The sequence below is a fragment of the Sabethes cyaneus genome, chromosome 3 (assembly GCF_943734655.1).
Source record: "Sabethes cyaneus chromosome 3, idSabCyanKW18_F2, whole genome shotgun sequence".
Lineage (NCBI taxonomy): Eukaryota > Metazoa > Arthropoda > Insecta > Diptera > Culicidae > Sabethes > Sabethes cyaneus.
In genome coordinates, this window is record NC_071355.1 from 47,957,909 (window position 1) to 47,970,708 (window position 12,800).

General features: G+C 43.0%; 1 protein-coding gene across 4 annotated transcripts in view; it reads right to left on the reverse strand.

The window, feature by feature from the left end:
• Window positions 1-12,556, reverse strand: part of LOC128743988 (segment polarity protein dishevelled) — a 28,484-nt gene extending 15,928 nt beyond the window's left edge. For 3 of the 4 annotated variants that reach the window (XM_053840708.1, XM_053840709.1, XM_053840710.1), the window contains exons 1-2: window positions 12,242-12,556; window positions 717-2,589 (exon numbers count right to left, since the gene is read on the reverse strand). In XM_053840708.1, the coding sequence (XP_053696683.1) occupies window positions 717-2,376 (1,660 nt within the window). In that variant the 5' untranslated portion in view covers window positions 2,377-2,589; window positions 12,242-12,556. Of the gene's footprint in view, window positions 1-695; window positions 2,590-12,241 lie in introns of all 4 variants that reach the window. The other variant, XM_053840707.1, reaches the window with a different exon arrangement.
• Window positions 12,557-12,800: the final 244 nt, after the last annotated feature.

Here is a 12,800-nt window from a genome sequence, read left to right on the forward strand (position 1 = left end):
GTATTTGAAAATAACTCTAGAATCGCAAATATGAGTAAAACATTTTTTTTAATTTAGATCCTTCGACCCAAAGCAGTACGTATAATATAATATAGTATAATATTGAAAAATGCGACCATTTTGGCTATAAAGAGCATAGATATTTGCTAGCAAATAATTGGTAATGCAATGGAGTCGCATGTGTGTGGCTTTTAGTTACAAGAAAAGAGATAATTTTGAATATTCATTGCCAGAAATATGCATTTCCAAGCATTTAAAAGCAGTGCATCATGCTTGTCTGTTGCAACATCAAAACTTTCTTGCGGGTTTCCGATTGGTACTCCTTTGGTTTGTTTATAAAATTTTTTCATGAAAAATTGATCAAACATTATATACTCAATTTTGTTTTTCCAATATTCCAAGTTAAAAAAGGCAGTTTTCCGAAGGGGCAAAACCTCCTTTGGAACGATTTCAAACGCTCAACGCCGGTATTTTTTCAGTCCAAAACATGTGTATGTCTTGGCACGCCAATTACTACAACCACATTTGATACCAATCATTATCATCAATTTCATCAATAACCCCCCGCTTCCCGCAAAACCGCTAACAGATAACCGACCACCTCTAAGCCCATGCTAGCCCATCACCGAACAACAACCGAAGCTAGACAGAGGGAAAGAACCTCACAGAAGCGAATGAATTTCAAACAAGTATACCTGACATATCTTGCTCATTACCGCGGTTCGAGGATCCGGACGATTTGTTCGACGCGTTCGCGAGCGTCATCTGGTTGGTCTGCTGGATGACGGCCGCCAGATCGCTCTGCGACGCGGACGTATCCTTGCTGGTGAGGATGTCGGAACTGCTCGAACCGGACGACGGATGCCGCTCGCCGGTGCACCCGTACTGGATCGGTTGGTAGCCGTGCGAAGGATTGTAGTTGCCCGAGTAGGTCATGTAGATCGGCGGATTCGGCAGCGGGGCGATATCGCTGAGCATGCTCTCCGTATCGTCCAGCGACATGTTGGAGATGTCCTGCCGTATGCCGTTGCCGATCACGTAGTAGCACTGCTCCGAGAAGGTTAGCTTGTTGACGGTGTGCTTGATGTAGCCCCGCCTCAGCATCAGCGAAACGTACTTGCGGGCATCCCGTCGATCGCCGATACCATCGACGTTCTCCAAGATCCAGTTGACGACGTCAGCGCCGATAAATGCGTTAGGAATTGTAATCTTGAGCCACATCCGGTCTCGGATTTCGAGACCGCTGTCTGGTTTGGTCATTGCACGTACGATGTCTTTCATATCCATGTCGACGTGTAGCCGTTCGAGCACGGATTCCGGAAGATCTGTGTTAATTGTGTCCTGTGAGCGGAGAGCAGCCGTGTGTGCTACCCATGCACCCGGATCGATCGGGCGAACCGGTTCAGTGCGGGGGATCGTGAAGTATCCCTTGGGGTTCGGATCCCAACATTTGGCAACAACTAGTTTGATCGGTCCAGGCTTTTGGACCACCTCTCGGAGAACCCGAACTGCCTCGTCGTTCGTCATGTTCTCAAAGTTTACATCATTTACCTGTAATATCATATCGCCCGGCTCGATACGACCGTCGAGAGCGACAGCACCGCCTTTCATAATGCTTCCTACGTAGATGCCACCATCGCCACCACGGTTCGACTGTCCAACAATCGATATGCCGAGGAAGTTCACCGTGTCCATGTTGATCTGTACGGTGATGATGTTCAGCGACATGGTCGAATCGGTGATGGAACTATAGGAGGAGGTTCTGGACATCGATGGGGCTCGCTTTTTGCGTCGCTGAGGTTTTTTCCGTACCTGTAACCGCTGCACGCTGCTACATTCTGTCATATCCCTGTCTAATGTGATTTCGCTTTCCGTTTCGAACAGACTGGTCGAGTCCAGATCGCTGGATACAACCGAAGCCGATTGATACGTCAGCGGATTCATTGGAATATTCATTATATTATTCATCGGTTTGTTCATGGTCCGCAGCTGAGCGAGCGTCGGTCTACCGTCGATCATCTCCGTCGGTTGCATTTCCGAACAGTCTGACTGATTAGACCCGTCGGCCGTCACCAGCCAGGACACGACTTTCCCGTTGAAACATGGCAGTATGGTAGAGTCGTCCGCGATTTCTTCCTTCACGACGCCGAAGTCGGCGTCCATCGACTTGAAGAAGTACTTGTAGTTGATGTTCTGTTTGTTCAGCACCAGTTTGAAATCCTTCAGCGTTACCTGGGCCGACGGAAGCGGAATCTTGACCAGATACGGCGTTGTTTCGTCGTCGATGTGATAGATAACTTTGGTCTCGCTTCCGCCACCGCTGCCACTCGTGCCGCCGCCGCTGCCGGACGAGTTTTTGTCGTCCATCGCGTACATTAGTGCGTCCGGAGATTGGTCACTTAGTGTCCACGTATAATTTTAGGATTTTTTGCACCCTGTCAAGACAATTTTTTCTTTGCACAATTGATGTAGTTCGCAAACAGTTTTTTTCTTCTTCTCTAATCACAATAAGCTCGTTGGATAAATTTTGAATTTCACTTATGGTTCACTGCACTGCATATGATGGACACTTGCCGCTCGCTGAAGATGCTGGAAGGAAAAAGAGAGCAAAGGAAGATGATTTTAATTTGGAATTGAATTATTTATTTGGCTTAGATTCACAGGTGGATCATTAGGCTAAGATTTACATGTGAATCCTAATCACTACCCCTTTGAGATTGTAAAACCTCGAACAGCAAAAAATAAGCCGGAAAAGAAATTCCTGGTAAAGAAGTTTAAAATTCTCGAACAATTTGACAGTGATAGTGCGATATAACTGGATGATGAAGATTTGGAGATGTCTACAGTTTCACAGTGATTCAGAGAAATAGAATTACGATGAATGCGCCCGGAAAATGTTAAGGCAGCCAAAGAAAAATTCCGCTAATGTGTGAGTTGGGAATTTGTAGACCATCAAGCGTCAGCTGGAGGCGAGGCCCATTACACTGCGTTCCGAAATAAACAAGCAATAGCGTTCTGTTGGAGACTGAACCAGGTTGCTACACCCGACCGTTACGGTTTGCGGTAAGTTCCTCTTTACAACCCTAGATTTAGAACGAGCACATCACCTTACTGCAGTAAGAGAAGAGACGAAAATTCCAAAAACAGTGCTAATCACGCCCGATGGAAGTGTTTTACCAAACACGGAATTTGTAAGTTCCGTCGTTTACAGTCACGGAGTGCGATAGCGTCTAGCTCATGTTAGAGACGTTTTGGAGTACACAGAGTCAACCAGAGCGAAAGATCTTCGACCATTTCTAGCCCTTGTCAACGGATACAAGCGTCTTATGCGACACGTTTCTTACATCCAAGCTGAGTTTCAAGAGCTCATCATTGGCTACAGAATGAACCTGAAATTAAATAAAAAGAAAACTTATCCAATTTAATTCTACTATGTATATTTCTTCGCGACAAATACGTATTTCGCCTACGAATTGCAGGCTGCATCAGTGTCTGTTTTCGAACTGCTTTCGTCTGTTTTCGAATTGATGAAGCCTGCAAGTCGTAGGCGAAATACGTATCTACATAGTAGATTTAAATTGGATGTTTTCTTTTTATTGAATTTCAGGTTTCGTATTCTACTAAGACGCTCCAAAAACTTCAGTCAGTACAGGAAGAACCGTTCAGTTTAATTTGGAAATTAAACTAGACTGATGCGAATCTTGTCAATCGTTAGTTGAAGTCTTCTCCACTATCTTGACTCCAGCTTTGAATATAGATGCCCCGAACATTGCTGTACAGCAAAGTTGTACGGAAACCCGTTTAAATTTTTCCGAAAATGTATCAAAATGGCAGCAGTAATACCTACTTGCTTTCGGATGAGAGTTGCGATTAACTGTGGTAAAAATGGATGTGAAATATTTGCGGGTTTGCCTAGAGGTATATTTTCTCGCGTTAAATGTATGACCGACTTTTCTTGGACCGTAAAGTAATTGGATGAGAAGAAAGATCTGACCGAGAAATAAAACAGCTAATAGAATCGCCGTTTTCTTCGTTAAGATCTGAAACCAAACGAATAGGTGGTTGTTCCCAAAAAATGTTTCGTGAAACTTCTACTTGTAAGGTTTGACCATTCGTTCCACGGTCAACACGGTGAGCCCAATTTGACGCACAGTCGACGATAAGTCAGGTACGACTTGAACCAGTTGACAAGGTTGGATGACACACCCAGACTGTCTTTGGTGTTCGGCTAGCACGATATGGTGGTAAACTTTATCGCAGTCTTCGATATCTTTAGATTCATATAAATCGTATCAACTTGAAGCCTGTGATACATGTATGAAGACACAGCTTGAAAAATCTTTAAAGGACTACCGAGAACTTTATTGATAAGGTCGAAGGAATTCCGTCAGGTCCAGGCATACTTGAGGGTTTCATTAGCTTGATGTCTGCTAGTATATCTGCATTATCAAACACACAGTTTCTCGTTGACATCGTCCCAATGGGAACAACTCTGAGCGCGTCATCAGCCTATTGTTGGTTAAGCGTTACACCATCGAATACACTGACAAATCGCTTAGCCTACAGATTGCAAATTCCTTGGATGGAGCTCGAACTGTCGTCACTCACAAACATATTCTATGGTAGACTACGTTCTTTCCCGCTTCCCGTTGACAAAGGACCAAAAACGTTTAGGTTGGTCTTTTAGTCTATTTTGTGTTCGTAGTCTATACCGGTCTTACAGAGTGCGATTATTGTTACCATCGTAATAATTAAACACTGACGAGGAAAGTAAAATAGTGTCTTTATTCGAAGAAAGCTAAATTGAGAATGAAAAACTTCTAACTTTGCTATGGTGACTATAATGCAAGGCATACTCGATATATTCTATGGTAGCATCTCTCCCTTTAAGTTAAAACATCAGGGGTCACATTGCGATTCTCGTTTCGAGTGATTTTGGTTCGTTTCGACCACGTTAAACGAATGGGTGAAACGAACCAAAATCACTCGAAACGAGAATCGCAATGTCACCCCAGGTAATCGTTCAGTTTTCTCGGTGGCCGGACAGCTCGGACCGGACGTTGGTCTTGTTGTGCAACAGGCGTAGAAAAACAGGATGGTCCAACATCAATATTCGAATTTGCTAACAGGGTGGAATCACACTCATCATGTGACACATTACTATCCGGCATTGAGAGACTATCAGGTACAGGAGCAACTGGTCGCATCGGCATTTCTGTGGAGACATTTATAAACGCTGGTCCTATTGAATTTTCACAAATTTCAACTTCATTCTCGTTGGATTTACTTATGCCAAAGTCACCCAACAGAATAATCAACGGTGTTGGTTGTACTGTAGTATCTGCCACACGCGGTAGCAATTGATTCAAATGAGAACGCAATACCTTACGTCTTCCGATTTGATGATTTAGAAGAACTTTATAGTTTACGTTACCAATCTCTTCCAAAATTGTACCAGGCGTCAATTTCCAATTGTCTTTGTTTGAGTAATCCTTAGCAAAAACCAGCGATCCCTTCTGGAATTTACTATGGCGAAGTGCTTCGGGTTGAATAGAAGCTTTGTATGTTAGTCGTATCCAAAGTAGTTCTCATGGTACACCCTTGAAGCTGATGACACGGGGAGTTACCATTAAGCACTACTAACGGTGTAGATCTGTAGACTTGCAAAAATATCTGGAGCGCGATTGACATTGACACTTCTCCTTCCCCGACAATTTTCTTCAGGGAACGTTTTAATGTATCCACAAACCGCTCTGCTTGGCCATTGGATTGCGGATTGTACGGTGTAGTTCGAAAATGTACTATTTCCAATTCTTCACAGAAAACACGGAATTCAGCACTCGTAAACTGGCTCCCGTTTTCGGATACAAGCGAAAGAGGAATTCCAAAACGGGCGAAACACTCGCGTAGGAACGATATGGTAGTTGAACTGGTAGGAGATCTAGTCTGAAGAACCTCCGGTCATTTACTACAAGAATCCACTGCGACCATATAATACACACCCTCTATTATTTAGCAAAATCCAGATGAAGTCGCTGCCATGGTCCTTCAGTGCGAGACCACGGTTGTGGTTGGGATTAAGGTGCGGACTTTGCTGTAGATGCACAGTTGTAACAACGACGGACATAATCAGCAATATCTTTGTCAAGCGATGGCCAAAAAACTATGCTGCGTGCAATCGCCTTAGTTCTTTCCATACCAGGGTGTCCTTCATGTAGCTGCTTTAAAATGCGTTTACGAAAACAGTCGGGAACAACAATTCTATCCATCATTAGCACACAACCGTTAACTACGAAATATGATTCGCGGCGACTGTAGAATTCACGAACATGCGGATCTTCAACATCATTGCAACGGGCTGGCCACCCATCCTGAATGTAGCTAATTACCTTCTGGAGAACAGGATCACTAGCCGTAGAGCCTCGAACCTTTTCGAACGTAATAGGAGTATTCTGCAATGTTTCATGGACACACGAACTGACGTCAGCTTCCACGTAAACTGTAGCGATGACTGCTTCTTCTTGTGGTTTTTCGTGTTTGTCGAAAAGCCTCGACAAACATCAGCGTATCCGAAATTCTGCGTTGAGTTATATTCGACCTTGAAGTCATAACCAAGAAGAGTGAGAGCCCACAGCTGGAGTCGATTTATAGTGTGTACAGGTATTCCTTTTTTCGATCCGATCCGAAAACTTCACAATGGTTGATGGGCAGTTTGCAGGGTGAATTTCCGTCCCCACAGCATGCGATGGAACTTTACACAAGCGACCAGTGCTAAAGCTTCTTTCTCTATTTGACTGTAATTTTGCTCTGCTGCGTTCAATGTTCTACTTGCATGTGAAACTGCTTTTATATCGCCGTTAGCAAAACGGTGTAACAGAATAGCACCAACACCTGTTGCTGATGCATCACCAGCAACTATTATGTCCAGTTCCGGAATATAGTGCGTCAAAAGAAGATTCGATTGTAAAACTCGTTTGATATTCAGAAATGCGTGTTGACATTCTGAATTCCAGTTAAATTTCACATCTTTCCTGAGAAGCTTGTCGAGTGGATGACGTAACGAACAAACTTGCCGTAGAAATTAACAGCTCCCATGAATGAACGAAGCGCTGTTACGTTAGTTGGTGCCGGCATATTCGCTATCGCAGTTTCTTTTGCAGGATCAGGACTAATTCCATCGGCATTAACTATCAGTCCAAGATACTTGATCTCTTTCCGATAAAATTGGCACTTCTCTGGTCGCAAATTAAGGCCATACTCGAGAAGCCGCTTGAAAAGCTTGTATAGCATTGAATGATGCTTAACTTCCATTTTACTATATACGATAACATCGTCTAAAAAGGCTTCAATTCCTGGTAGATCCAAAACCATCAGGAGCAGGAGATCGTGAGCAGTTTTTTCGATTCATCATCTACCTCTACTTGAAGATAAGCATCGGAAAGATCGATTATGCTGAAAATACGGCTGCCCGGTAGTTTTCTGAAAATGTCTTCCGGAGTAGGTGACGGGAAATGATTTGACTCCAACGCTGCACTCATTCCGGTGGAATAATCGGCATAGATGCGAATTTTGCCGCCCGGTTTTTTGACCTGTTTTTTGGTGCTGCCCATTCTGAGTAATCCACAGGTGATATGTCGGTTCAACTCCTCATCTACGTTTTTAATCGCGTGATAGGGAACCGGTCGTTTTGGTCGGAATACAGGTTGTGCGTTTGGTACCAGGTGTAAAGCGATTTTGATTTTAGTGCAGTGGCCTAAACTATCCTTAAACACCTCCGGAAACTTGTCGAAAAAATATTGATCGGAGTAAGGGGAAACAATGGATTGGTTCACCTTTTTACAGAACAATGCTAACGGCTTTGACCATAAATCAAAGGCATCCATCCAATCAAGTCCAACGACGTTCAAATCTTCAACCGATGTAATATAGCAGGTTTCCTGTCGCGTTTCTTCGTTGATTGAAATATTGCAGGTTAACTCACCTACAAGCTTTAATGGTTCACCAGATGCTGTTGCAGCTTCCACGTTCGTTGGCTCTGTAGCCGGTGCGCCGATCTGCTTCCAGGTTTGTTCAGTGATCACTGAAATGCCAGTCACAGTCCAACTGTAACTTGCACGAACGTACATTAAACGATACGGCGACAAACCGTCTTTTGCACCGCACTTGATTTACCGTTTGTATGGTTTTGGTACGGTTCCGAATAGCCTTTCTTTTCGGTGGCATCCTCTGAACGTTGATTTCTCCGAATAAGCGCAGTAGCCCTCTTTGTGACCTGTTTTGCCACATTGCTTCCAGGTATATTTTGTGAAATTGCAATCCTTCACAAAATCCATGGTACCGCATTGCCAACAGGGAGATGGAGGTAATTGTTCTCCTGACGATTTTACATCACCTGGCTTCTTTTTGGAGTTGCGAACTGCTTGCACCGAAGAAATTTTTTGTTTTTTTCTCTATCAATGCCGTATCGTGCTTCAGATTCGATAGGCGCTGACATTCAGTTACAAGGCCTTCCAAGTTAATTGTGTCAGGTGGTTCCAGTTCAAGTTTTGCGAGAAGTCGAGTTCTGACGTCGGTGTCTTTTACTGATTTTAGACCGCAGATGAAAATCAGGCTTTTGAACTGGTTCACGAGCAGACGCTGAAGCTCGAAATCTCTATCTATCGATCAACTATCTCGGCATACGGCAAAAATTGATTTGAGTTTGTCAACGACTTGATCGAAAGTGTAGTCTCGTGGGTGGGCCGGCAGAAGATAGTTGAGAAACTTCTCGTGGACCGGAACACTTAGGCTGCGCAGCATGAGCCGTACCTTAGCTGGATCATCCAAACTACCACCATCCTTCCTGAAGAGATCTTCATACTTTGAAAACCAGCGATCGAATGTAATTCCATTTTCTAGGTCATAGTGAAACTCCTTGATGGTAGGTGAAAGGGATTCAATAATTCGTTCTGGAGCGCTTCGTTGCGGTGCTGTTGATTGTCCTCCGGTGACTTGTTCCAGAAGGGTCAGCAGACGGTTGTTCTGTAGAGACATCTGACGGATAACCTCCGCCAGCAAAGACTCTTGAATATTATCACCTCCACCATCGGAATTTCGTTGAACGCTGCTATCGGAATTTCTATCGTGGCTCATCTTGACGAAAATTCTTCAAGTTAAATACTCGTCGCCCAATTGTTACCTTCGTAATAATTACACACTGACGAGGAAAGTAAAATAGTGTCTTTATTCGAAGGAAAACTTCTAACTTTGCTATGGTGACCATAATGCAAGGCATACTCGATATATTCTATGGTAGCAATTATAAGATTTGTAACTAGAGCTTACGATTCTAAAATTTTGCATTATGACTAATTCCAGTGATTGCAGTATTGCCTTAGGGCTCTGGCACGCTTTAGTTTCAAACAGCGAAGACGTTTATTGGACCATGGCGGTGACACTTGCAGGCGACGACTTGTAATGAATATCGAGAAAAGTTGCATGAAAGTGTCATTGAAATACTGCATTGCTTCGTTTATGCCCAATGCAGGAGACCCTGGTGTCGAATCAACGGATGAAAGAATGACTTTCAGATTTTCAAAGCCAAGACATATGAAGTTGAGCTTTCGGTCGTCAAACGGTGTATATTTTGATAAAGTAGTTTTTAAGCAGCATTTAAGGTGACTTTGATGCTCACGGACTGATATTTAAATTGCATTGGTTATGCTAATTGGTTACATGGGTAATCCATGGGCTGAGGATGGATTTAACTAAGTTGATTAATTTGTTTCGCTTTTAAAAAATTAGTCGAAGGGGATGAAACCCTGTGTAGTGGTTAGCATTCACGCCTCGAGGACCCCTGTTCAAATTTCAACCCCGCAGAACTCACGAATGACTCAAGCTTTTAAAGTGTCTATAATCAAACAAACAAAAAAAATTAACGGAAATCCCTGAAGTCATTTTCTCCACAATTTTTTGACTTCCCACGCACAGACGATACAACTGTAGATGGCCGAATTGCTTTATTATCGCCACTAACTATTATATTATTTTCAAAATTTTTATTTTTATTTATGCAATGGAACAAAACAAATAGAGCGTGAGTGAGACACTCACTACTTTTAACATAAGTATTCTATAGGGTGTGAAAACCCAAACTTTTATGATAAACATGAACAAGAGATAATAGTTTTGATTATTCAGGAAGGATATAAATTATTTTCCTTCTTCTTGATTAATTTCTTTTTCAATACATGGGTCAAAGTCGTGAAAAAAGTTTTCTTATTGAAGGTTTTATAGCAAAGACCAACCTAACGTTGTTCTACGTTAATCATGTGCTTGAACCTATGACACGACTTTTCTGATCATTTTTCAAGTAATCTTAATTTGAGATAAACCAGTTGGATTCATTATTTTGCTAAGATTTCAGTCCTAATTTTGCACCAACTTTTTAAAGTTAATACTCGGTTGGGTACGTAGCAAACGATTATCGTTTCATGGTGCTTCTAATGCGTTCGTAAAGGAAGATTGATGCCACTAATGAGGTCAAACCACCTCACCAGAGATGCATCACAGATATTCGAAGACGTATGGTGGGTGTGGTGTGCTTGAGGGAGGGCATTACTGCCCACCTCCGGAAAGCAAAAATTGCATCGAGATATTTGCGGGAAAGCTGAACGAAATTGCTTTTTGCAATCGCCGTACTTCCTCAAACCCATCTCATGTGCTTCAGCAGGAGCTGAAGCCGACAAGAGATGCAGCAGCATAAATAGTAGGACGTAAACTACGGTAAAACATTGCGGTAAAGTTACGATCGCATTGACAAAACGCGATGTTTATGCAAAACTAATTGGAACATACAAACAGGTAGAAAATCCGGTGGCAGCAGAAAGCAGCAAGCTTTTGAGATAAGTTTACAGATTTATTGGGATAACCGATTACAGCATCAAAGGTCAGAATGGTTTATAGCCTAAGCCGCAGCTCAACGATGTTTTGCAAACAAGACTTGAATAACTGGATTAGCAACAATTTAGTGCTTGCCAATAGGCCCCCTGGTGGATGGCAACACGAAAGTTCAATTATCTTTCACATACTTTTGCACGCACAGTTCTATGAGCAGCGCCTACTGTCCGTTTCTTCTGTGTTTGCCTGCTTGGCTCTCTGGTGATGCGTTCACTATTATTCCATCGTAGCAGCCTTTGTCTCTGTGTGGGTGATCTTTTGCACCGCTATCGGCTGCTGCAGTTATTCTCGTTCGGTTATCTTCCGAGAAACCACACTGCACTGCATTTACCTGAGTCCATTCGTCGAAGGGTCCATTCGGAAGACGCTGTCCTATGCAAATCAAGTGCACTGATAGTAGGTGCAGCTGTCGACTACTGTGTTATTACTTTGTCGGTTTCTTCTTTGGGTTCGATCTGCCGGATCCGAACAAAGTTGGCAATGTTTTACCAATATAAGCGCGGCTGCAGGACCGACTGAAAGTGTGTGAATATTAAATTTAAATATCAATAATTTGCTGGGGCACTAGAACACACCAGGAGTTTGTAAGAATTTTACATACTTGAGCAACACAAAACTTTGAATAAGATCAATTACATAAGTAATTTGATCCGCAATGTTTTCACTGAAGGTTTGAAAAAAGAACCAGATTTCCAGTGTGCACACAATCGAATAGCATCCAATGAAAAATGCAGCAATAATGTTCTATAATTTTTAAGATTTTTTGTCTTCTCGTCAATATTCAGCGTGTTACTTAATTATTGATCTTACTCTGTTGATGTTATAGCACTGAAATTTTTTGGGGTTCAATGCTGCTTTGTTTCGTTTAGAACGGTCTAAAAACATTTAATTAATTATATTATTCTCAGACATTTACACAGCACTTTCTCGAATCACAGTATGTATTGCCGCAACCCCCGTTACGTGCTGGGTTCAATTTTACCCACGGATCGCATCGATAATTCTATCGCTAGCCGATAGAACCCACTCAGCAATCGAATGCTAATTCAACCGGATGGCCTTTCTAGTCGTTACTATCACACTGTGCCATCCACCATCACACCGTGTCGTCGTCGTCATTCATCTTGAAAACATTTTAACGCACGCAACAAATTCTAGAGATGGAGAAAAGTCTCCTCGGATGATTTTATGAGTACACACCAAACCACGCACACACATAAATCCGGACGGACGGGACGGCAGAAAATAAGTCAACGCTACTACTGCTGCTGCTGCTGCTCCAGTCGGTCATGTATGTACACACCTTTCGAGAACAACGAAGACGACGTCGACGACGGCTACGACTGCTGGTGCTGCTGGTGAGCTGCGTGACGTCAGGCTGGAACATTTTTCTCCTCGGCTCACTTTTTCTTCGACACTGCCATTCGGACTGGCCCTACTGGAAAACACTTTTTCCGGCCCCGAAGCCGCCCTTGGGCGTTGGAAAACTATTGCATCCGGTGCGCACGGGTTCTACACAACTTTCCACACTAGTTTCCGGCAAAAATTCAGCAACTAATTAACCAGTTTTTCGCAACGAAACGGAGATAATTTAAGATTTTTTTACTTCCTTCTGACTGCTGCTGTTCGGGCGACTAAACTGGAGTTCTTTTTTGACGTTTTCGTCCTCTCCTCTGACAAATACGCGGCGAGGCGAAAACGTAAAATGCAGGCAGGGCGAAATGGCTGCGAAACCGACAGGGGTGTGCATTTGACTGCGAGCGAAACGCCATGATGGCTAATAAAAAGCGTAAAGTTGATTTGTCCTGTCGATAGATGGTGCTATGCTTGTAACGATACTCTTGGTTGTTTAATGATTAAAC